This window comes from Electrona antarctica, assembly GCF_951216825.1.
Source record: "Electrona antarctica genome assembly, chromosome: 6".
Taxonomy (NCBI): Eukaryota; Metazoa; Chordata; class Actinopteri; order Myctophiformes; family Myctophidae; genus Electrona; species Electrona antarctica.
The window spans coordinates 38,065,485-38,093,136 of NC_136811.1; the positions used below are offsets into that span (position 1 = coordinate 38,065,485).

Sequence of the window (27,652 nt, forward strand, 5' to 3'; positions counted from 1 at the left end):
TCTGGTATGTTTCCCATCCTCGACCATGGTTGGCCATCATGTGCGGCGGGGCCAACCCTGTCGCAGGATTTCCCTCAGGTTCTAGTTGCCTCATTGAACATTCTCACATCAAACTCTTGACTTGCAGTGATAGAGGTACCATTTAGGAGCTCGTTCACGTGTGAAATCAACACCATAGGCTGAGTCAAAAGTCAGACTGCAACAAATAATTAACCTCCCTACTGTCCCTTACTGTCCTCTTTTGTTACTCAGGAGCCAACCTTCGACTGTGCTGTGGGAGCAGCAGCTTCTGGATGGGATCCTCAACCACAGCCTCCTGTAAAACGTAAATCGTCTACAATTAACTGCCAGTCTGGTGCTTATTTTCGCTGCTGGAGTTGGGGAGGGGGTTTGAATATTACAGCATTATCTGAGACTGTTTTATACTGCAGACACACAAAGCACTGGGATGGAGAGAAGTAGAGGGAGCTCAGACATGGGCAATATATTTCAATTTTGCATGGTCACAGTTCTGCGTATTTCCCCTAGCAGCTGTTGTCTAAAGCAGTGGTTCCCAATCTTTTTAGCAGAAGACCCAAAAAAAGAAATTACAAATTTTGCCCGGGACCCAAACTAGTGAAAATAGCAGCTGTACAAGCTCACAATGTGCCACTTTGCGCTGCGTTTTATATGAGCTTTTATATTGACTATTTTCACTACTTTTTAAACATTTGTTTTCTAATTTATGGAATTTCTCAGATTTTTCATGAAATTACTGAAGACATTTGTTTAGAATTCATGAATAATTTAGCATTTTTTGAAAAATGTTTTGAAATTGTAATAATTAAAAACAAAATGTGGGAAACAAAAATGAAAGGGACCCAAAAAATGTGTTTGTGACCCACAAAGGGGTCCCAAATCACTGTCTGGGCAACACTGGTCTAAAGGGTGATGATGTCATAGTAATGGCAAAAACGACCACTGGAGCAATCATCGATAATACTTTATTGATGATTACAGTATACTGGCATTACTACACTTGCACATTTCCCATTAAAATGAAAATACGTGCACTATTCTAGAATAAACATACCAAGACAGTGATATCACAATGGGAAATGTGATGTACTGCATGAACAATTAAATTGAGGAATTTGTAGAACCAGCCTTAGGTCTTAAAGATATAACAACGTTTAGGCTTTCTTAATGGGTTAAGTCAAGTGCTCAATCCACCAATGACTGACAGCAGTTGGGTGTAATGAAGCGGACAGCTAAACATGATGTTCAGTGTGCTGTCACTTAAAGTTACTTGAGAGCAGTCTATTGAGTTTATAACATATCATTAGGTATATGTATATGGTATTATTTCACACACAGAAGCTTTAGTAGTGGCATAAAATGAACAAATAGGATAATTGAATGACACTAACTAAATCAACCTCATTTCAAGTTTCTACAATATACAGTAGGCTCTTTGAAAGGCTACTTGGAAACAACAAACAAGGGATGAGATTAAGAGCATGCCAACCATCTTTGCACTGGCGTCAGACTGAGATCTGCATGAAGCCACACTGTTATTGGACCGTGGACCCAGTCTTGTTGTCATAATGATAATAAATAACTTGATAAATCCACATGCTCATACTCTATCAAGGTTTTTTATTTCAACAAGTAATTTTAAGTATGACAAAAACGGAACAACAGCTTGGTGGCTATATCTCCCGCACTATTATATATTGACTGCCCTGCCACAGAGGGAGAGGGTAAGAGAGCCTATGCTGCTGGGCACTGTTGTACTGAACACTGTTAAACACAGTTTACACAAAGATAGACATAACATCTTTAAATAAATATGTCGTGTGTGTGTGTATATATATATATATATATATATATATATATATATATATATATATATATATATATATATATATATACAGTATAATATATATTCTCTTATACAATACCTTAAACCCATTTAAGTCTGTCTGCATCACTTAACCACATCAAGTCGAGTTTGACACATAAATAATTGTATATGCAAATAATCATATAAAGCACAATACAACAGAAGGTAGATGTCATTCTCAATTTAATAGATTTTACAACAATTACAAATAAAAAGGGGCACTTATGATATTGTTATTGACTGTTAGAAACTCAATAATGGCACAGTTTTGTGCTTTGATGGGCTAGATGACACACCAGTTGTTACCTCCATTATGATGAATTCCTGTACTGTTCTTTGTCTATATAGAAGTGTCTATTTGTACGTCTCTAAATGTTTTGATGAATTGAACATGGTGGACCCTGTTGTAAACAAGTGTAATGCTTAATTGGGTCGTCCACTCACAGTTAACAGCCTTTGTATTGAGTTTGTGCTTGAAATGTACTGTAATTCTGCAAACTGTTAATTTTCAATCAATCAATCAATCAATCAGCTTACTGATGAATCCTTAGTCCAATTGTTCTTTCATATTTTCTTTTTGAGACCCAGGCCTCTTCCACGTAATCGTGTACACAAGTGTGTGGGAAATTATTTGGAATACGTTGCATATCCCAGATCACCCAGCTGTTTAGGATTTGAGCTAGAGCTGGGCCTGCATATTCAGCCAACAATACAGATGTACTGATGTACCATATTCAAAAGTTTAGATGCTCATCTAAATTATAATTGAGGTGTCAAATACACTGTCCCACCCGTGACCCGCCCCTCTTCGTGCCCATTGGTTGCTGTTGCTTGGTTTGACAAACATCCTGAGCATCCACTACCATTGCCTCGTATTGATTTTCAATTGTCAATTCTTATTTTAAACTGGGCTTGGCTTTTTTTTTTGTAAACTCAGCATAAACAACCAGAAGGTGGTCGGAACCATGGCGGAATAAGGTGGATGGAGCCTGCTGGTTGGTCGGTCAGAGACCAATCAGAGGGCTGAGAACATATTCTAGACATTTCTCACAAAAATATACCTTAAAATTACTCCTTTTAATCCCAGGTTATCTGAAATAGAATCAACACCACTTATTGAGGTTCTGTATGATCCATCATTCCTGTAAAAGTATTTACCTGATGGTTGTGAACGGTGGTGACACAACTCTCTCAGTTGATAGCTTAATTTATACCTCATTGCATGACCCTTTCGAAGTGTTGCGTTAATTGTTTTTTCACTTGAATAAAACTTGTGTTTTACGGTTACCTATATCCTTAACTCGACAATGGCCCATTTTTATGCTTCGATGGGCTAGAGATGACACCAGTTGTGACCTTACTGATGAACCCTTGGTACTGTATCTTCATCCTAAATTTCATCCACACTCACATAATACAACAATGGGTCTGTTATTTTTGAGCATTCTATTTGATCTGAAGTTCAAGGCCATGATGCACATTATAGCTAAGCTAATTTGACTCAGGAGTTTTCAAAATGCCATATCGTATTAGTGTACTAAATTTCATTTGGCAAAGCATGCATGACAGCAGTCATCTGGTTAGTTGCAAAAGCTTATGTTCGCACTAGGCTTAGTAGGTAGATTCTATTAACTACCTACTGTATACAAAATGTTAGTGATCTAAGTGATGTACAATATAATCTGTAGCGTATCAAAATCGGCCATATCATCCATAAAAATGCCATATCGGTATCGGATCAGTCTCAAAATAATCCAGATTATTTTCACAGATATTGATGACGCAATAATAATGTGACCGTCAATGGCTTTGTACTCGCAGAGCAGCCAGTCTGCCTGTCTCTGTCTCTTTAAGAGCGTCAGCTGTTAGTGGGGAGGTGGGATTATCTACTTTCACCAGCAAAACAAAAATTCAAGTTCAATATATATAATATAATAATGTAATATATCTGTATCGGAATCGGCCAATATGACCCTGCAAATAATCAGAGATTGGTCATAATTTCAATATTGTGCATCTCTACAAAATTTGGTTGCTATATGTTTTTGTCCAAGACTGGTAAGACATGTTCACAATGACGGAATTACTATAACCAATTCCCACCGTCCATTATGCAACTCTTACCAGCATTGATTCTATTGTTTATTGTTTATTACGGATCCCCATTAATCCTCACTACAGTGAAGACTACTCTTCCTGCATGGGGTCAAAACACTCATACAATCAAATTAAAACATAATACAATGGAAATTCTGCCATTACATAGTTAAAACAAAACAAAACAAAACAAAAATTGAAGATTTCAGTCTTCATACCTTCTATAAGGGAAGAAAGCTTCTGCATGGTCACCCAGCCTGCACCTTGTTCAGGGCGCAGGCGCACCTCACAGGGCACAAGGCTGCTAAGTTCTGATGTCACACCTGCCTTCTTCTTTTTTTCTTCTCTTTTTCAACGTTTTCAATGTTGAGACACATTCCCACTGAATGACACTTCTGTTGGTTTCTCCTTGGTGCAAGTGTCATCTCAGTATTGCAAAACTGCTAACACACATAGATTAACGTAACTCAATTTAGTTATTGACCTTCACCTTTTGTTTTTCAAAGCTGAGAAATAAACAGATTCAGCGTGTCACACATGGCCCCTCAACCTATTTGGGAAGAAGGGGACCAGTGAGGGACTCATCTGACTATCTCTCACATGATGAATAGACAGGCTTCTCTCCTCTAATTTGTTGTGTGCTGTCTTACAGGCCTACGCCTCAGAGTGTAAAATTAGAATTCATAATTAAGAGGCGGTGTGGCGAACAGGAGGGGAGGGGTCAAATAAGTATCAGCAATCACACTGTCACAATTGTCACATGATTGCGTTGACTCACATGCCTGCACTTGTGTAGAAAACTATTGCGACCATAGGTCGCATTTACTATGAAAACCTGCATTTCCGTGTGTCACGTCGCACCTCCATATATGGTCATCTCCATATATGGAGCCGACCTGTTCTGATTCCATATGTTGAACCTTCCCCGCCTGTCCTTCCTCTTCCATGTCTCCCTTTTGACTACTCTAGAACTCTAGACGGACCCGCCTTAAAGTTATTAGTGCAGCCACGTACCTGGCAGAAACTGAAACTTAGGGCCTGGCCCTACCTGGGCCAAACCCTGTACACTCAAGACACGCTACATATATGGCCAGACCTCATCAAACCATGTACACTCAAGACACTGCCCCCGCTGCCACCCTTAGATCTCCATATATGGAGCTGACCTGTTCTGACATTCCTTATGTTGATCTGACCTCATCAAACCATGTACACTCAAGACACGCCCCATATATGGCCAGTACAGAATTCAATTCCATATGTTGATCTCATGCCAAAGCGCCAGACCTCGCCCAGCAGTCTGCCGTCACCCAGGCGGATGCGTGCACGCGACCTCGCTTCTCGCCCAGTCGCCCTCAGGGCGTCTTACTGGTGTAATGTCAAATGAAAAAAATAATAATAATAAGAAGAAAACTAAGATTGGAGGTACAGTTCAATAATTCTGTGTAAGGAGTTGGGGCAGTGTCTGATGTTGTCTTTTATAGTTTTTATTTATTTATTTATGTATTAGCTCTGACTGACTTGGAAATGTATGCCCTGCTTGAGTGATGAGCCAATTTCCATAAACGTTTGACAAGTGCTCCAACTTGATCACTATATCTAATCAATTGGTTGCACTTCCTAGTGCCATTATCCAAGTGCTTTACAATGTGTTACATACAGTAACCATCAGGAAAGGCACCAACTTATATTGGGAGCAATTGCTGTCTTGCTTGAGGACACTTGGACACAAAGCCAGGGATCAAACCAGCTGCTTCAATTCCTAAAACCAATTCACAGAAACATTTTACTTTTAAAAGCAGCATTCAAAACCCCTCTTTTCATCAAATCCTTTTTTCAATGATTCCACGACAGTAGTGAAGTTTATGGTGTGTGTGTGTGTGTGTGTGTGTGTGTGTGTGTGTGTGTGTGTGTGTGTGTGTGTGTGTGTGTGTGTGTGTGTGTGTGTGTGTGTGTGTGTGTGTGTGTGTGTGTGTGTGTGTGTGTGTGTGTGTGTGTGTGTGTGTGTGTGTGGTATAGGACTATTTGTTTGTGTCCACACATTTTTTGGTGCATGACATGAGTATAGAGATCTGTTTTTTTAATGCTTGTATGACATACAGTTTAACAGACCATGAAGATAATTATGGAAAATGTTGACTTTTGAGCTCGACATTGGAGGCCTGTATCCTTAGAGACATGCTGGGGCGATAGGCTACTGGAACAATGCTATCTGTGATTGGGCTGGTGCTTGTGTCAACATCAGTGTTTCACATGCCCAGGGCCAGGACAAATCTAGCTGTTTATCACATTCTGACTCATGGGAGCAGGTGTATGATTACTTTATATAGCCTAATAAAAAAATAAAAAGCTGTTCATACTCAAATGCGAAGTCACAACCCCACCTTCAGCTGAATCATATGTAATAAATTAATGATATACCAGGACTGGAGGAGCAGACATAAGATCTAAAAATGTTGCCATTTATGGGACACACAAGTTTTTCTTGGAAAAGCTAAATGCAGTCCACAATATATAGGCCCAACACACTGTGCACATATGCCTGGTATATTCATCAGTAGTAGCCTACACTGATTTCTAACCATTCCCCAGACTTTAGCCTCATGGGTCTATTATTCAATAGGCATATCGTTCATTTACTGCCTAGGCAGCCTAGCCTATAAGCATATCTTATCAAAGTTAATGCTTTCTCATTTAAACAAATATATAAAATAGAAACAACAACAACAACAACAACAACAAACATTCTAAAGAGATTCATGAAACGATAATCTAGTCAAAAGAAAAAGAAGAAGAAGAAGAAGGTGGAGGGGGGCGTCTCATTTACTACAAGATCAGATCACTTGTTTAAAAGGCCCAACTGGGAGCTCTCGTCCACATTTTCGCAGTCTCTGCTCTCTAGTCCTGTTTGAAGTCGAGGGAGGGAGGAATTTTCTCCTCAATATTGGGGCGGGATCTTGTGACTCACTAGTAACTTCCTCAGTAGTAGGACAAAAGTAGCCGGTAGGCTGTAAGTAACAGTCTTCGCCCCAGAGGTTTGACTATAATAAGTGAAAGAAACAAAAGTTAACATTTTGCGTCCTGCAAGCTAGCCCGGGCGCAGAGAGTCCGCATCGTTTGAATGTCTGCTCACACAGAGACGGAGGTGGGCTACGATCGTCAGGTTGCAAAGGTGCCCTCAACTGCTGACATAACTTCGGGTAAGCGTCACATCTTTCATGGACTTTTTTCGACTTAGTTTCAACATCATTCTTACGTTCCCGCTGCATTCCGCTGCCGCTGCGCTCTTTGACATCGTATATGGATACATAGCATTTTCTTTAAACAGTACAAGTTAACAATTTCAACTGTCAATGAATGGAGGAAGTGGTGACTGAAAAAAATATATAGCATTAAAAGGAAATGTTGGAAGTGGGGACAGAAAAAAATAGCTTTACAAGGAAATGTTGGAAATGTATAACCATAAAGATACTGGGCTATGAATGAATGAATGAATGATGAATGATGAATGAATGAATGAATGAATGAATGAATGAATGAATGAATGGATGGATGGATGGATGACAGCAGTCCTATTACTGTAAATTATCATTGACAGATACATTTTAAGGACTATAGTGCGGTTGTCAACTTTTTAATTTTAAGGACCTCCATAACTCAGATACAGTTACAGACATGTATGGGGTCCTATGGGCATGGACCCAGGCCCATATGGGTCTAAGGAGTATATAGGCTATTGGAGATAATGGAGAAGACATTGTCCAATAGAGCAACACCATGAATGCTCAGCTCAAGTATTGGCCTAATACATTATCACACAAATCCATCCATGTCGATTGCCTATTTCAAATTTTAGTTCAAAATGTGAGATTCCCCTGAACTTGGACTAAATGTGGTATGTGTATGTGTGTGTGTGTGTGTGTGTGTGTGTGTGGGGGGGGGGGGGGGGGTGCTTTGACAATTATGACAAGACTAAATACTTCACACCTTAGTCGAACACATTGCCTGGGGAGAAGCCTGGAAAGCAGAACCATGAGAAAGCAGGGACCACTTCCTGTGACAATGAGGGGTCTGGTCTGCCTCTGGACCTTTTCTGTCTGCCTGCCTTTCTCGCTGTTTTCATTTCTTGTGCTTTTCAACTTCTACCTTCTCAGACAGACACACGCACACACACACACACACACACACACACACACACACACACACACACACACACACACACACACACACACACACACACACACACACACACACCATGAAGGGTACCCCACTGCACACGCTAGTCACGAAGAGAGAGAGAGGGAACAGCTCTGGATTATTGGATTTCTGACCCAGTGAACTGTGTTGAGTCAGGATCAACTCGCTATGTATAGGCTGGCCAATGTATGGATATTATATCAATATCATGACAGACATGATAACAGATAATGTGTCTGATTTTGGATATTGTTATATAGCAAAAGTGTTCTTTCCTTGGAGGTTGCTTTCACTTCTTTTTTTTTAAAGTGCTTGAACAGAATTGTCAATACGATATTATTGTCACAATATCTATACAAAGGCAGATTTGGCTAAAGAATATCACAATGTTTGATTTTGTCCCAGAAACTGCCAGCTGAGAGGTATGTGGATTGTGGATGTCTCAGGGCACAAAGTCCTTCAGGCTAAGCAGCTCTTCTTCTCCTTGAGAGCAGCAGGAAGTGGGATGTGGCAGTGTACGTCTGGGATGGGTGTGTCTGTGTGTTGCGGCTTTAGAGTTTGTTTAGTGTATACATAAATGCAGTACAGACTGTAGTAGTACTAGAGGTTGTAGTTGTAGTGTGAGGAGCAGCATCATTGCTATCATCTTATCCGTGCCATTTTGTTTGCTGTGGTAGCCGTAGAACCTTTAATCTGTGGAAAGTACAGTATAGGTGCTGTTGCAATTGTCTATGCAGAGGATTTCACAGGCTAAATATTATGATATAAAGATGCCCACATTGACCCTAACTACTGTTCCTGCCAACCACCACAACCATATTAGAGAACACCACGTTCCTAACAATGGGATGATTGTGTAATGAATCATGCAGGCTTGAATGGACACTCGAATGCATACAATTTAATCACAAATAAAAAAAAGTTTTCTTTAGTTTTTGCCAGAATTATTTTCGAATTGTAATTTAATTGGAAAGCCTGTTTCATATACTTGTGTTACTTGTGATACCTGAGACAAGAGGAATGAGGAGCCCCTCCTATTCTGTAGTAATTAAATTATTACACATTTGTTAAATATTAAATGTTCAGAAAAACAAATCAAAATTCAGGAATTTCCCTCTTTGTTATCATCATTTGAACCTGGCTTGATTCATTTAAATTGAATTACAACCAAACTGTGACCCCAGAACATATCAATTAACTGAAATATCTCCACTCTTCAGAATGATCACGTCACAGCCATGGATGAAATACTGCAGGAAACTGTTTGGCTGTTTGCATGTTCTCAACTACTGAACAAATGCATAGCTGTCTTTGCCCCCCGCCCCCCTTATACTGACAACTGAACTGAACGTCCACTTTAAGAAGAATTTGGTGCCTGGGGCACCCTGCTGTCCTTCCTTACACAACTGGTGTTATATTTTTAACCCAAACTGCTCACAATAACAAGCAAAAAACAAAGCCCAGCCATGACCAAAAATACAGTAATTCTGTCATATTTAGCGGCTGGGAACCTTGCCTTAGCTTATTGGCTATGCAATATTTTGTTTGCTTTTTTCTTCCCTCTCACTCTGTCATTCACATCGCCGTTGGAGCGACACAGTTCCAGCCAGCCTCGACCACGGTCACATTCTTTGGAGGTCTCTGTTTTCTGAAGGTTAGCCCTGCGTGGTAGTTGGACTTGTGCCAGTTTTTTTTTCTTTTTTTTCTTTTTAGTGGTGGGGTTGGGGGTGGTTGGCATCTTTTGAACCCTGGGCATTGATAATGATGGCAAAACGCTGGTCAAGTGTTTGCAGGTGGTTGGAGCAGGATTAAAGCTGCTCGCTTTTCCGGATCTTTTATTGCCTTTCTACCACACAAAAGCTGTTTACTACTGTGCATTGTCTCACGTAACGCACAACTTTGTGCATGTAAAAATATATACAGCACATGTACCATATTTCCCAGAGTTAGCTGCTCTATATGCTTTTAGGCCCTTTATTCAAGTTATGCGACATCTTCAACCCTCACTTCTGGCCATCTGGCCTTCTATTTGTAGCCAGGCAGCCTGCTCCAATAGGCCGCGGGGGGCACGTGGCTGGCAGCAGGAATATGTCTAGTATCCCTGAATGGAGGGATGTGACCTCAGGTTTCCTGCATGGGGATGGCCAGGTGCTGTGGTGTTTTTGTGAGGGGTGCAATGCTTCCTCCATGGACGCTTTGTTGGTAAATGGCCGAAACCTGATCCTTTGAGACAGGACCCCCTTGGGAGCTAATAACCCCCCCCCCCACAACGCACACACGCATGCACACACACACACACACACACACACACACACACACACACACACACACACAGAGACACACGCAGTATGCTCTTCACAACTCAGTCATCCTGACTCTCGCTCTCTCTACCCTGGTATTCATTCATTCACGTGAAATTGTATGTATAGTGAACCTAAACTTTATATCAGCCACTAAGGGGATTAAAGGGTAACTTACACTATGCTAATAGAGTAATTACATGGTTCCAGGTATACAATTAGAGGTTTATACCTAGCACTTACCTGCAATTCTCAAAGGAAATGGCTTCAAAGGAAATGTCTTCAAAGGAAATGTAAAAAGAAAAAAAGGAGTATGTGTGGAAAAGTAAGCTGCAAACTCTAGTTTCATGCAATGCAATTATATGTTTTATGAAGAGTGAGGTTATGTGTTGCCTCGTTTGGCCTGTCACCTGTTCTCGTGTTCTGTGCTGTTGTTTTGCTCTACTTGATTTATTTTCTCTCTGTCTGTCGCATACTGAATGCAAGGCAGTCCCACTCTTACCACATTCAAATATGTCTCGTCTACACCAGCTACGTATATCACAATGAAACAGATGTTGTTTGGGTGTGCGAATCCTGCCGAGTCACCAACTCGTCATCGCTCAAGGTCATGTCCGGTTACATCTCTTATGGAAGTGCGTGAGTCACACATGCACCGTTGTCTCAAAGCCTAAGGGCTGATTTACACAGCCATGCCACTCACTGAAAATAACCATTCTGAACTGCACAAAACATGGCAATGTGTCAATAATTTCCAGTTGAACATCAGTGTTTGTCAGCGGCTGGCAAAATAGTCATAAAACAAACAATGTATACGCATAACATGATCAATTCTCACTCTAAAAACAGTAGGCCACAGCAGATCGAGATCATAGGAGGACGTGATGATGCAAGGTGTGTGGTGGCTATGAACGCAAGTGACTAACCTGCTGCCACTCGTAATGGGATGCCAAATAAACCAGTCTGACTCTGCTCAGAAGTGCTTCATCGCAGCTTTCAACACAGATGACTCCTTCCATACTCTGCCCTAACGTGCACAGTCTCTAGAATTGCTCAATGCTTGAATTTCTTCAATGCATTGGTATGTATCTGTTTTTTTATGTCAAATTAACAGTACATTTCTACATGGTGAATTAAATGGAAGCCCATAAATAAGAAAATGACAGCTGGGCATAGTTTGTCAGAACAGGCCTCCAAAACCAACTCAGCAAGTCACATCAAGTAGAGTGCAGAAAGGAGTAAGAGGGGAGAGGTGGGGGAAGCAGAAATTGTAAGTCTGCAGACAAATTGCAGTGGTTTTTGTACAACTGGTAATGTGATGTGTATTATGAATTCATACATAAAGTAATGGTTATGTTGGGTTGCGGCTAATGGCTAAATCATAGGATAACCATGGTTAACAGAGGCACTTGAGGAGAAGAATGTGGGGTAGGGAGAATTTCTCCAGTACACGTGGTGTGTGTAATTTCACCCAGTTTATAGTAATATAGATGGTAGAGAGAAAACTCTTCAAGTAGCCCTGGGAACCAATGATTTCCAAGCCATGTGGCCCATAGGTCAGTAGCCTATTTCCTGTTTCCTTAGCATGATGCTGCTGGATGTAGAAGTACTGTACACACATGACACTTATATGTCGCAGCAGGGATTGCCCCCAATCCTCCAACCCTTGGGCATTGGATGCAATTTTGGGGGATGGCATCATACATATTCAACTGGAGGGTACATGGTATGGTAGCAATGTTTTGAGTCTCTTCGGGATACCCATTCATTGGCGGCATCTAGATCACTGGGCTCACCATGGCTACATTTAGAATTCCTTCTGTATACCTAATCGGTGCAGCACTATTGAATTGCTTAATCTAATTTGGAGAGGCAAACCTCTTGTTGCTTTATCCCACTGTAAATTCAGCAAAGGATATCCTTGTTTTCTCTACAATACGACCGGCGATAAAATGTTCTGAAAAGCTCCCACTCGCTTTTCACAACAGCCATCTGTCGGCATTGGAATGAACTGACTGTTGTGTGGGGGAGTAACTTACAGCCTGCTCGTCATCCTGTCCTTATTTGGATGTCCTTGCTTACCAGGCAGCAGGCACACACACTGGCTTAATTGGACAATATTTTTTAGGCCATGTGGCATGCAGTCGATTAAGCACACTGTGATACACAGCAGGCCTCAAACGAGGCAAAGAGGCCCAAGGCTCAGGCTGGCACCTTTCAAAACAACCGCAGAGACAGAGAGCACGCTGTCAGTGAAGCATTATCTCCACAGCAGCATAGTAGCAGGACTCCTTCATCATAACAGTTTTGTCTTGAGAGGCAATTTGGCCTTTGTGTGCAATTTGTGTTATTTGACATTCGGCCCTGACTGCAGTACAGTGGTGTGTCTTTATATGGCTAGTCACCGTCCTTGCCCCATGCTGGCTTCCGCCGTGCTTACTGCCAGGACTAGTTTGTTACTGCTGATTAACTTCCTTAATAGTTAATGAGGTGGGCCTCAACATCTGCAAAGCATAAACCCAAATGGCTGTAACATCATGGCAGACAAAGCGTAATCAGAGGAATGCGTGCGGTGGTAGGGGTGGCATGTGGGTTGGTGTGCAATGTGTCCGTGCAAGTGTGCACACGTGCGTCAAAACTAAAGGCATCTTCTGTGTTGCAATAAATTGACTTACCCTGGATGACCCCGAGGGACTTGTTGGAATTTGTTAAAAGCTGTTTCAGTTGTAGATATGTGTATTCTTCCCTCTCTGTGAAATACATAGGTGTTTATTAGGAGCACAGCTGTGAGAGTGCGTTCCCCCCACTTAAAGTAAACAGCAGCAAATCCCTGCTCTGCATGGTAAAACTGTTGAGCCATCAAGAATGTGACTCCTTATCGGGGGTCGCAGGACTCCTCACATTGCCTTCTCTCCTCATTAATAGACGCACGCAGGCACGCACGCACGCACGCAAGTACGCACGCACGCACGAAGCACGCACACACACACACACACACACACACACACACACACATTTAATGTTCCCTATGTTCCTGTTTCTGTTGGAGACTGATTTGTCCCGATTGCTTTATTTCAAACATTGCAGATCTACAAGCTTGTGTTGCAACATGTCTTTCCTATATTTGTGAAAAAATAAAATAGATTTTCCACTTTCCACACACATCAATCAAAACAAAGTGGTGGGCTAGCTAGGACTCCAAAATTGGGATCCGCATCGGACGCACAAATCTGGCATCGGGCTCTAATGGAGACAGGCTGATACAGGCCAGGCTCACCACTTGCGTTGAGGTGTGAGCTAGTGTCAGTCACTGGACCATAAATCCAAGTGTATATGACAGTTGCCCCTCTCTAATGTACACAGAGAGGAGTGTATTTGGCAGTGACCGGACACAGGTTGGCACTGACGTGTAAGGAAGTCAAAAGTGAAGGTCAGTCACCGTCAGTGTTCAGGAGAAGAGACGATGAAAGAGGTTTTTTTCAGGGGACCGGATAGCTCTTGCCCTCCTATGCCTCCCTTTGTTCTCTCACCTTCATGGGACGCTTGCCGTCCACTCGTACGCTGCCTTGGTTTGGAGGAGCCATAAATGGGAGAAAGTGTCCTTGTCTATAAAAGGACGGCAGCTCCTCAACGCGGAAGACGACAATGATTTATGACAGGGACGAGTAATGGAGAGCCAAGGAGGGATTTCTTGGCTATTCCTATAGGAGAGAAGAGGGAGTATGAGGAGATGGGATGGAGAGGGGCGTCACCCAAAACGCACCATTAATGCCTGTAGGAACATCTGTCAACGAGTTGTCACAGGCCAGCTTAATCGGAGACAAATGCAAGTCCCTACCGAGTACTCATGCTCATTGTACAATATTTGCATGGTGGCCTAACTTCATACTTTGGGCCGGGGATGGGGGTGGGGGGGGGGGGGGGGGGGGGTAGGGGGGTTAGTGGTGATATGGGCTTGATGTATAAAAGTATATGATCTTACAGTACCACCAACAATGTGTATCCTTCTGCAAATAAATCAGACATTTTTAAATCAACACTTCAAACATGGCTTCTCAAGATAAACCAATCACGCGATCACTGGTCTAAAGCCTTGTATGGAACCAACTACAAGGTGGAAAGAATGTAATGCATGGTGTTGTTTTATAGGTGAAGTGCCTTTTGTAAACATTGTTAATTTTTATTCCTTTTTGCTTATATCATCTTCCTGCTCAGCATGAGCTTTAATGTAGCTAACTCTGGCCCAGTGATTATGTTGTTGATGGCCTCTGTTAAATAAACAAAATCTGGATTTTAAGTAAGAGAAAAATGGCCAAATTTGACCAAAACCGCTGTGCACTTTGACTAATACTTGTAAATGTTTGTACTGGTCTGGAGAAATTCCACACACTTTTCTTCTTTACCACAACAAATGTAGAGCACTTAAGAAAAGGAGAATGTTGTCATTCTGTCGGTATTCCACATTACACTATCATTCACCTTATGTCACTGAAGTTCTTATACTCTGTGTGGTGAGATCATTGTTTGACAGAATGTTCACAAGCCACAGATCACATTGAGCTCAGGATGTTTGTAGTAATTGGACATAACTCAATCCAGAGGGAGATCAGAGCATCCACCATGAACTCATTTACCAGATGGCTCACAGACCAGAGATAGTTGATTGTTGATTGTTGTTGTTGCTTCTTCTGTTGTCCAGTCAGGTGTACTCTTGCAGCGTTTACAAGTCCCTTCTGATCCGAAAGCAACGTAGTCTCGTCTCGGCTAATGGCTGTCACGATTATGACATTTTACTCCAGTCAGTAATTGTCACTCAAATGATTGCGATTAACAATTTCATTGTGTTTGAACACTGGAACATTACGAATACAAATTACATTTCTGTATGGCTTTTAGGATTTGTAAAAGGTGTCCACACTGCACAGGGCAGATATTACAAATAAATACAAAATAGAAAAGAAAACATGAATAGTGGAATAAGCTCTGCTCGGCTGAGCTTGTAGATCTGCTATTTCCACTATTTTGGAATATAGTATAGTACAGTAGTATAAATATTTTTAACGTGATTATGACGACTATGAAAAATCTAATTACGATTGCGACAGGCCTAGCTTTCGCCCCTATGGCATTGGAAAAAAATCTGAAATGGTCAGTCAAAACTCATGCAATAGCTTTATTATAATTGCTAAAGGTAATACTTAATAAAATCTCATTCAAACAGTATTTTAAAATGCAAACAGATGGTATACTGTATGTCTTGAAACACGTGGCGTGAAACACGACCTACCATGTGACACCTCTCTCACCATTTATGGAACCACAACAACCCTGACCCTGCCGTGGAGCCAACAGCTGATCCAACCAGCACGTTTTCGGGAACCTTGCTTGGAGTTTAAATCCAATCTTTAAAGACAACTCTAGACATTTGTTTAATTCCTCTCTCTCTAGTCGTTAGTGTATATGTGAGTCAGGAATGAAATAATTGACGTGGTTGTGGTTTTGTGCCGTGGTTCTGAGTTGACGCTGGCTTTTAAACGTTCCAAAGTAGGGTACACCGGGTGACATCACCAATGTACGAGCTGAATTGCTGAGCTTGACTTCCTTCTGTTTACTGCAGTAGTTCTCAAACCTTTTTCATGTCGGTGACGGAAGCCCAAATTAATATGTATTTGGTCGTGGACCCCCATTTGAAAATTAGCTTGAGGTATATACTGTGTATACTGTGTACTGGTTTACGTGGTTAAGTTGATTTTGATGCTGCTAACTCTTTTAGAACTTCCATTTGGAAGTTCCTCAAGGACCCCTGGGAGTCCCTGTACCCTAGTTTGAAAGCCACTGCTTTACTGTACATGTATGGTATAGTACAGTTCTGAGAAAACAGACAAACAAATGAAGCAGGCAGCTGTCGCCGCTATAACCAGGACAGACCTCTTCCTTTTTTTTTACAGCAAATGTGTAGTATTTCAGTGTTTTGAGTGGTGCAGCCACTCCAATGACCAGCAATGTCCGTCCCTCCCTATGTCTGTCCCTATGTCTGTATGTCCCTATGTATATATGTATAGGGTACCAACAGGTGACAAAGTGGCGCTGCCGAGCTTCACACTGTGCACAGATGCATGATGGGAAGCTGAGTTTTAGTATTGGGATGCTGAGTGCCGACAACCACTAGTCAGACAACCACTAGTCAGACACCCACTAGTCAGACAACCACTGGTCAGACACCCACTAGTCTAGTCAGACACCCACTAGTCTAGTCAGACAACCACTAGTCAGACACCCACTAGTCTAGTCAGACAACCACTAGTCAGACACCCACTAGTCTAGTCAGACAACCACTAGTCAGACACCCACTAGTCTAGTCAGACAACCACTAGTCAGACACGCACTAGTCACTAGTCAGACAACCACTACTCAGACACCCACTAGTCAGACACCCACTAGTCAGACAACCACTAGTCAGACAACCACTAGTCAGACAACCACTAATCAGACACCCACTAGTCAGACAACCACTAGTCAGACAACCACTAGTCAGACACCCACTAGTCAGACAACCACTAGTCAGACACCCACTAGTCAGACACCCACTAGTCTAGTCAGACACCCACTAGTTAAGTCAGACACCCACTAGTCTAGTCAGACAACCACTAGTCAGACACCCACTAGTCTAGTCAGACACCCACTAGTCAGACACCCACTAGTCAGACACCCACTAGTCAGACAACCACTACTCAGACAACCACTAGTCAGACACCCACTAGTCAGACACCCACTAGTCAGACACCCACTAGTCACTAGTCAGACAACCACTACTCAGACAACCACTAGTCAGACACCCACTAGTCAGACAACCACTAGTCAGACACCCACTAGTCAGACAACCACTAGTCAGACAACCACTAGTCAGACACCCACTAGTCAGACAACCACTAGTCAGACAACCACTAGTCAGACACCCACTAGTCAGACAACCACTAGTCAGACAACCACTAGTCAGACACCCCAACAGCACCACTTAGTTCAGACGGGTCTGATTTTACATAATTTGAGGTAAACCATACTACAGCCATTATGTTATAGCATATTAGTGCTATGTGTGGGTTAGGACGGAGGAGTTGCTTCATAGTTCACTTGTTCTTGTGCCTAGGACAGCCTAGCACAATCAGACAATATCACTGGGCCTGGGCCAATTTCTTTTGCAATGGAAGATCCCCAGATACATTTGACTTACAGTAGGATCCAAACTTTCAGGTCTGTACCTCTGAGGGCATGCAAGTGGAACCAAATGGACCGGTAATTTGGTTCCATTTTTACACCCTCTTACTTACTCTCTTAAGTAAGTAAGTAAGTGTACACTCTTGGAGTTATGGGGGGTCCGTGGCCTAATGTATACCAAACTGGGGGGTCCTTGAAATGACAAAGTTTGAGAACCACTGATCTAGCGTATGTGATATTAAAGGAATAGGTTACCATATTATAACCCCCTCCCTCTCCCCTCCCTCTCTTCACTGATCTCAGCTCAAACACAGCATACTGTACACATTTACTCTATTCTTCTCAAAGAGTCTGGCAAACATCACTAAGTTGTTTGTTCTTTTACTCTTTTTTTGTACATTTCTTTTTTCCTTTTTTTGTAAAGTTTCACCATACGTTAACAATTGGGTCGGCGCTTTAAGGGACCTAGGCATCCAGCTTAAAACAGAACCACATCCAATGCTGGCAGTGGAAATGAGATCAATGGGGTAGAATGGGGGCCAGACGGTGAGCAAAGCACAGCATAGGGCCAGTGACACTAGAACCATGACTTCACCCTGGAAGTATTCAGCACCCCCCTCCCCCCAAGCCCCCCCTACTCCCTTCCCTCATCCCCTTCGCCCGTTTTCCCAACGCTGGTAAAATAGAAGCGGTTTAGGGTTTGATCCTAGCTGAAAAAGAATGAAGTAATAGGGCTGTCATCAGTGTCATGATTACAACATTTAAGTTGATGATTCATTGTCATAGTAGAAATTATTGCGATATACATTTTTATTGTGTTGTCGGCAACAGGATTCGGATTGCCTTTTAGGCTTTTTGCACAGGCCAGGTATGACAAATAACTTAAAGGACCACTTCACCACTTTTCAACCTGACATATAATTGGTCCTCAATAATGATCATAATAAAATACCGGTACCACAATTATTTTTCTACTCCGCCTGTGTCTCATGGGAGGGCTGTGGGCAGTTCAGAAAGCCGTCCACCAGTGACATCATCGATGGGGAATCCAAGCTAATAGAAACTGCAGGCTTTCTATTCCTGAAAAGTTGCGATTCGAACATGGAAATCATTTAAAAAAAATATCTTCCTAACGATGATGTCACTGGTGGACGGGATTCTGAACTGCCCACAGCCCTCCTATGAGACACAGGCCAAGTAGAAACAATTGTGGTATTTCATCATGAACATTAGTGAGGGCCAATTATATGAAGATAGGTTGAAAAGTGGTGAAGTGGTCCTGTAAATATACAAAGAAATGACTGACAAATGTAATAATACATTTTATACTTTAAAAAAAACATATATGGAAATAGCTGTTTTACTTGCTTACAATGCGTCACAAACGCGGTTTAAAATGTTTGAAGATTATGACCATTTTGCTAAATAATTGCAATTATCTCAAATGATTGTATTGTGACAGGCCTTAGGTAGAGTTGATGAGAAATCATCAAGACAGTACGATGGGCACCCTTTACATGCTTGTGTGTGATGGGCTAGGACTGCCTGCAACTATCCAGTATAGTCTTAACCATAATTCTTTGTTTTTTTTTCTTTTTGCCAGGTGCTTGAAAAGCGCCTGGACTACATTTGCTACTCCCTCTAGTAGTAGCGACCGCAGTGTGCACTTTTTCATGATTGGCTGCCTCGTCTCTAGGCTGCCTCTAAGCCAATGGGAGACTTACCCATACAACCCATAGTCTGAACGGCATTAAAACCCATACTGTGAGTCTGAACGCCGCAATGTGAAGCTGTGAGCTGATAGGCAGAGGCTGCGGCACACATTAATTATACTGTAGATGTTCATAATCGAGATCTTTCTGCACCTGGCATTTATGACTGAGTCAATGTTGTTAAAACATTTTAACAGTTTGATTTACCACTTAAGCATTGTTTTGTACTCCGTTGAATAATATGTTGCATCGTGACATGTTGTGAGGTTATTTTCACTATTTTACATTAAAAAGAACACACAATGACATGCCCAAAATACCCTGAAGAAGGTTGTGCTGGCCACTATGTGTGCAGGGTTATCCCAGTTTTAACTTCTATTCTGAACTAGCCACTTCAAATAACATTTTCACCAGAAGAGTGCCTTGGTTTCTTTTTCCTGCCCAAAATTGGGATTGGTTACTAATTGATTTTTATTAAATGATCAATTATGAACCCATATGCAACCCTGTAATAGACAAGCATGTGTTGCATCGCTGCACGCCGAATACATCAGTGTACTCGTGTCTTCTGAAGTGCCCGTGACCCATATATCCCGGTAATTTACACTTTGTGTCAGGAAAATGTACACTTGCGTGATTGATGAACAGGCCAACAGAGCCTTCTGCTATAGCGTCACACTGTCTTTGTTGGAGTCTGTTTTCTGTTCCTGGTGTTCCTTAACTACAAGCAAAGAATTCCCCTATAGCACCTTTGATAGAAACGAGGAACGGGATAAAGGGGGGTAGGCTCGGGCAAGGGAGGGGCGGGGGCGAGGGGGGGGGGGGGGTGCTGGTGTTGTTAATAGATTGAAAGAGATAGACAGGTCTGTGTTGGGAAGCAACATAATTCAACCACGCTATCAGTGTTTACCAAAGCACCTGTGCTCACGTTGTCTCTTCATTTAACAACTGGAGCTGGGACTTTGCATTTTATCACTTGTAATGAATTAGGTAGGGAAGATGAATGGTGTTTTGCATGGCTGCATGATAAAGAGATCCCAGTGTGTGACAGTGGGAGATAAGGAGCTGACGGATTGCGGCTCTCCTCTGGCAAAGTCGAGCAACTCGCAATTGGATTTCTGAACTTGCAAGCCTTCCTCGACATTCTACTGAACCTCGGACAAGTCCGACGACGAGATCCATGGTCTAACCAAAGGGAGTAATAGAGTTGCTATTTTCAGACAATGGCGACGATGATCTGTCTCTCATGTCAGTCCGTGTTTAGTTACAGTCTGACACGCCCCCATTCTTAATGCCGCCGTGATTTAACTGCCGTGCCCGTGACCCCTCTGTTGACCAGGTTACCACAAGATCAAACTCATCTATCCTAGCGGTGTGGGCGGATGATGACACAAAAAAAAACAATGTGTCAGCAATACACACATAGAGGTTATGTGTGAATGAAGCGAGTGACTGTACGAAGGGCCTTGGTTTGAGACCCAGACTGGAGGACAACAGTCAGAAAAGGTGGTTGGGTGGGGGGGGGGGGGGGTATTGGGGGAGAAGGAGCGGGCGGAGGCGGTCCTGGGCATGGCAGTATGATTTATGGACACGTTTGAAGTGAGCTCATTCCAGCCACACGGCCTTGTCTGCTGCATTTCAGAGCCGGGGCGTTCTCCTGGCGGTACGGAGGTGGGAGGGTGTGTGTGTTTTTGGGGGGGGGGGGGGGGGGGGGGGGGCATTAGGTGACCCTCAGTTCACTGACCTCAACTGGTGCATCCCTCACATATGCACTTCCTGATTTTGCGGCAATTCATCAACGCAAGCTGGGCCGCCGATGCTAAAACTAGCAGCCCAGGCGTTCAATTAGACGCGTGACTCACTCTCCACCAGTAAGCCGTGTGAAGGTCAAAGACAATGGGGAGACAGAGAAAGTAGGAAAAAGAGGTGGTCCTATTTCTTGAGTCCGCTGGGAATCATAAGAATTGGGTCACGGGAGAGACGTGTTCTGCCACAATCCTAACTCGCTAAAAGGGGGGGGGGCCTTAAGTTTCCATTGGGCAAAGCTACCAAAGTGTTGTAATCTCCGATGCAATCACGGTGATTTTAATCATCAACTACAGTTTCGATTTTTCCTACGCAGTCTCACCAGTGCTGACATCATTGTTTGAGTGCGCAAGATCCCTCATCGTCTGTTGTATCAGCGAGGACTGTGGGCTAAAAGGGGTGACTTGGCAGTAGTCGGCCCCAAACACATCGGGCCAGTTCCAATTCATCATCTGTTATCCGTCTTGTTTAGATTGGTATTACCAAGACCTGCCAACTTTGTTTGAAACTCATTTCCTAAATATATCAAATTGTTTGATCTTATCAGCATCATTTATGTGAGCAGAAAAGCCGGGGATTGTGAATATGAGCAGTAATTACACTCAACGGGAAGTCCCCACAAAGAGACTTAAACAAACTGCTGGTGTGTGTATGCAGCTGCTTGCTGGGTCCGCTCTTCCTGCACAAGTCACCCATTGTCCCGCGAGACAGGCGGCTGCTGTCGACATGTTTATTTTCTTGTGCTTGAGCCCTCTGTCTTCTCTTGCTTTGCATAACGCACAAGTGTGTGTGTGCGTGCGTGCGTGCGTGTGTGTGTTTGTGTGTGTGCATATTTCCCTGGGATTTGACCATTTCAGGTTTTTTGCAGTTCGATTAATTGGAGGCATTAATCGAAAAATGTAGTTCTTTTTCAATTTTCACCTTATGTGACAAGGCATTATACGTCGTACAACGGTGTCAAAGCATTGAGAGCTTGTAGATTGGCTGATTTCAGAGAGCCACACTGTCGTGCAATGACAGAATATGTTTCTGTCTCTCGTTACCCTTTTTACATGTCTGTGTCAGCCTGTTTACACTTTGTGCGCCTGCTATTCCTCGTGATTGGGACTGTGTACATGTACTATATGGGACTGTGTACATGTACTATATGTGCGTGATGTTCATCTGAGAGAGTGAGATGTGCCAGAGATGGCTCTGTTTGGGGTGACGTGGGGTGGGGTGGGGGGGCAGGAAGAAGAAGCACAGTGTGTGTTCATTTTGTATTGGACCCCTCATTGTTTTTGCCCCCACACTGGTCAAAGGGGTCATCGTCCAGCAGGAAATGAACCCAGTTTTGCTCTCACAGCCAATAGCAGAGGAAAGGACAGAGACATTTGTTTTTACGACTGGAAAATGGCAAGCAAAGATGTTTCAAAAAGGAGTCAACATGACTGAAGACAAATGTCTGTTTCCCTCCCTCCCTCCCTCTCTCTCTCTCTCTCTCTCTCTCTCTCTCTCTCTCTCTCTCTGTCGCTCTCTCTCGTTACCACACCTATTTTTAGGTCACCACTCACCAGTTTTGTACAATGGAAATGGATGGAGTGTGTGCTGTTAAGCTCAATGTACAGCATTGTATGCATTGGTCATTTTCCAGGCACCTTGGGTTTTACGATCAGTTTATGCACCTTTAATGTTCTTGCAGATACTCATAACTGATGCAGTACTTTAACTTTATTATGTTGACATTCTGGCAGACAAGCTGCCTTCTTCGAGATTTAACACATAACATAGATATATATTGTATATAGTCAATAAAACAGGTGTTTCCAATCAGGGCAATCATTATAGCAGCAGACTAGAAGTTAGGCCTCCGGCTGTAACTAAGTAGTAGGGGTGTAACGATATAACTGCATCGAAAAAACGATTTTAGTTTCAAGAATCGAAGTATGTCGAAATGTAAACAGCAACATTGACTTTGTCTCGTATTGTTTTGCAATGGAAATAATTGATTGTATCAATACAAAATACAACGCACTTGTATTTAGACATTTTAAGAAGAAAAAAGAAAAAGAGGGGTTTAATTACTTTTCCATTCAATATATATATAATATAAATGTGTGTATTCTCTATGTTCATGTCAAGGTACGGGTTTGTATATGTGTTCAAATATAATGTCTATGTATTTGCCAGAGAATCACCATTTACTTATTTATATCCACATTCATACATTTTCCCTTAAAAAAATACCTGCACTATCCACATGTTTCACACAGATTTAATTTCTTTGCTAAATAGTTACTGTATCGATTTTAAATCAATTCGTATCGTATCACCATAATGAACCAATATCGTCCATGTATCGTATCGTCAACCATGTATCGCTGTTAAAATGTACCGGCCGTAACAATATATATATAAAATCACCGGACCCGAAATGTCTGATGATCTCAGGAACATCACTGAAGATGTGTCCCAGAAGGGGATGTATCTTTCATTCAAGTAAAAACAATGTAGTACTTTTCCATCACTGCCTGCAGCACCATCCTAGCCTGGCGCAGCCAGACTTCATCTGCCTTCTAATGCATATGCATATTGCCCGAGCAGTGCAGCGCAGTGGTATATTATAACAACGCGAGGCTATTGCACCATCCCTCTTTGTGATGCACTGATCAGAATCCGTATTTCAGTCTTGGTGGTTCTTTGTTTTTTCTTTCAGCAGGAATCAAGATATCATTCTGTCATAACTTCTGACATTGCCGCAATATCTACCAAAGGAAGTTGGAACGTTATGAAGTCTTGATTTGTACTTAATTGCGCAGCGGTGTTGCACTGTCAAAATAGCCGCTCTACAAGCTCACAATGCGACGTGTCTTGAGCTTGTAGAGCGGCTATCTTTCAGTGCGCGACACCATGCCCAACCAAGTAAAAATCAGGGACACGGTAGTGCCGTCAGTGAACCCTGAACAGGATGAAGCCAGGGCCCTATGTCACCGCCCAAAGTTTTATGGTGCTGGGGAATGAGGGCACTGTTTACAGGTTGCCAGGGAGATGTGCATGAGAAGGGAAAAAATGGCTGCATATACTGGAAATGACTCCAACCTTATTCATCCCAGTCATTTCACATTTGGCAGGTTCACCTCCCTCCTGCTTTTTTGGGCCAACGTAATGTTTTCTTTTTTTCTCCGTCTTTTTCTTCTGCTCACATATGAGCCCATCATTTCAAGGCTAGAGAGAGAACAGGAGGGGTGGGTGGGTTTTTTTTGTAGTGAGAGCAGTTTGGTCTGTTGCACTTGTGGGAGATAATATGCACAGCTGAAGGAGAGGTCCTTCTTCTCCCTTCTCATATAGTGGGCAAAGTCCACGGCATCACGCACACATGCACGCATACACGTGTTGTTTCTAACATTTTTCTACAAATTTGATAAATAGCAAAAATCGCTGAACGTCAATGCGTTGCGAGCTTGTAGATGTGCAATCAAACAGCAAAGTATATGCGAACTCGGCGTATGAGTAGCACGGCTTGATGTCGTGCAGTCAGTACTGGGAGCTGATGGTAGATGTTGCTGATACCAACAATAAGCCTCTCTGACTTACTTACTTAATTACTTACTTATATAAAATTACGCATAAAATAGGGCTTAAGTGGATAAAAAAGCAGTGAACCCTGTGGTCAGGTTGGTACCATCACTTCAGCCACGAGTCAGAGTTGCTTCTTTGTGCGTGCGTGGCCGTGTCAGGAATAATTGCTAACAGTCGTGCGGTTTGCAGAGCACATTTGCGTGTGGTCATCGAGGCGTGCTCAGATTGCTGAGTGTGCAGCCCCTGAAACCCGAGCCCCGCTCCTTGATGCCCCCGCGTGAGCTGTGCTGACTCAGCGACGTCATACCAGACCACCTGGGGGAACGTGACCAATCTGGGGGAGCCATTTTGGCTATTTCTGGTTCAGACTCAACCTTGGGTGTTTTGGACACTGTGGGTTACAAATAGCCGTGAACCGCTGGTTCAGACGTTCGCACTGTGCCTCCCAATTCCCAATGTCAGACGCACATGGGTGGTTACTTTGACCAGACAATTTTGAAAAAAATAAAAAAAAGTCTGGTTTATGCAATAATCAAATGTTTATAAGGTTACATTTCTACACCCTCAGAGTTAGGAGTTTATTGTGCACAATGTTGTCGGTCCATTTGGCAAGCAAAATAAGAAGTTGAAGAAGTTGACGAGGGTGACTTGTAATTTGTATGCCTTCAAACCAGGAAGGATGGTATTTGAATTGTCTCTAGCAGAGGAAATGAAATACACAGCTCTGGAAAGACGGGATAAGAGACCACATGTTATTTTTTCACCCTGAGATAGTGGACCAGGCTCTGATATCTGCTACTGTACATTTGTCATGGAACATCTACTTGACTTCTGTTCTTACGTGTACAGTATTGGCTCCTTAAACAATCTGGGGATGAATATAGTTTAACTTTATGTTATGCTGTATCTCATGTACCTTATTTTATGTATGTAGCTCGTTCTTACTGTTATTGCCCCAGTAATTTGGTCATAAAGTATATGTACCGTTATCCGTGCATGCGTGTGTGTGCGTGTGTGTGTGCGTGAGTGCGTGCGTGTGTGCAAAGTGCATGCGCGTTCACTCGTGCATGCGTCCACATATATAGCTGAAGCTTTGCAGTATAGTAACATAATAAACATGTTGTCTGGCGGTAGTAAAGGCAAACATAAATAGGCATTCGGGAGAGGTCATTTCAGAGTCACAAATGATAGTGTCACTTTTCCAGTAAAGATATTGCATCAGAAGGGCTCCTCCTGTTTCCCTGCAGAGGAATGGTCTAGTAAAAACATCATCCTCCCCAGGGGTGCTGCAAAGCACTAAGTGAATTAGCCCTGTTGCGAGTTAGAGTACCCTGACCTGACGCAGCATACAGTACAGTACAGTACAGTACAGTACAGTACAGTACAGTACAGTACAGTACAGTACAGTACAGTACAGTACAGTACAGTACAGTACAGTACGCCACAACAGCTGAGCTGAAAATTGACTGGACTGGATCAGTGGTCTCACCCTGGGGTTCGGGGACTCCCAGGGGTCCTTGAGGGGGTTCCAGAGGGTTCCAGAGGGTCCCCCCCCCCCTCATGCCAAACAACTATTCCACAATCTCTGAATGCCACGCCCCTTTAAAGCCACACATGGTTGCTGTCATCTGTTTGGCATTTTAAAATATCTTTTTGAATATCCTTTTGAATACCCATATATCTGCTTAGCAGCAGATATGGGAAGTAGAGTGGAGGCGGGGCATCCAGTTTACTCTCTCGTCTCTGAGCTAAGTGGCCGATAGTGACTTCATGTCATCATGTGGTCTGTGACAGTACAGTAAACACTGACGACGACGATGGCCATGTTTGGACATGAATCTGCCCTGGGAAACTGAGGAGTGACCGTGCTCGTGGGATTAGAGGCCATGTTTGTTTGCTCAAAGACAAATAATATACCCCCCCCCCCCCCAGTCCCCCACCCCACCCAACGCTGTCGCCACCATCCTCAAACTGAACGCAGCTACTAGTCATAAGAGGACAACCCACGCCAAGGTGGTGGGGGAGCCCTCCTGCAGTCACAACTGTCACCACTCTGCTCTGTCTTGTCTTCCCTAGTGACTTCCTTAGTTACGTGCGTCATGTTGTGTGCATGAGAGTCATTGAATCCTTCTGCTGAATATTGTGTCTCTATATTTGCACCCTTTGCCCCGCATTCTTGCACTTCCTATTTTACCCATGTTGTTTGACACCATGAAAAGGCATGAATCCAATCTCCGATTCTCCGGTGATCAAAACCGACCTAAGAATGAATTTTACCTGGTACTTGGGATTCTATGGAACTCAGTTTGTTAAGAAGAAGCATTCCTCGTAGGCCCCACACGGGCTAATGAGGAAACAAAAGAGTGTCACTGCACTTGCTTTCAGATTTGGAATGTCCTTCTCCACACTTCTGTGTGGAGCTGGAGAAGTGTGGATTCTCTCTCTCTCTCTCTCTCTCTCTCTCTCTCTCTCTCTCTCTCTCTCTCTCTCTCTCTCTCCACCTTTCCCTCTCTGCCATCTAAACATTTTCTGGCAAATACCAGCAGACAGAAAGAAAAGACAGCCTTCCCTGCATTCTCTCGTCGACCTCCCCTCGTCGACCTCCCCTGGCACACAGGAGTTGACTGCATATTTTCCCCGATGCAAACCAGATGTGAAAGTCTTAACGTATGGCAGCATTTTCTCTTTTTTTCTTCAAAGGAAGACAAATGTAGGCCAAAAATGTAGTCCTTTGACTGTCCGCACACAGTGATGTAAAAATACATTTGAATTCAATTTTGTGTCCCAAACCTTCCCCCCACAGTGGTTTACAGAGCACTGTATGATTTAGAGTAATTGCAATGTTATTGTTTGGTGTTGGTGGAACATTATGGAACGTTGGG

At 42.8% G+C, this 27,652-nt stretch overlaps 1 protein-coding gene across 2 annotated transcripts in view; it reads left to right on the forward strand.

Annotated features, from left to right (window-relative positions):
• Positions 1-286: 286 nt before the first annotated feature.
• fhl3a (four and a half LIM domains 3a) overlaps positions 287-27,652 on the forward strand; it is a 61,128-nt gene continuing 33,762 nt past the window's right edge. The window contains exon 1 of one of the 2 annotated variants that reach the window (XM_079504358.1): positions 287-325. Coding sequence is in view for 1 of the 2 variants with exons in the window: in XM_079504357.1 (XP_079360483.1) it covers positions 7,104-7,182 (79 nt within the window). In the remaining variant the exon portion in view is untranslated. Of the gene's footprint in view, positions 326-6,903; positions 7,183-27,652 lie in introns of those variants that run through there. The other variant, XM_079504357.1, reaches the window with a different exon arrangement.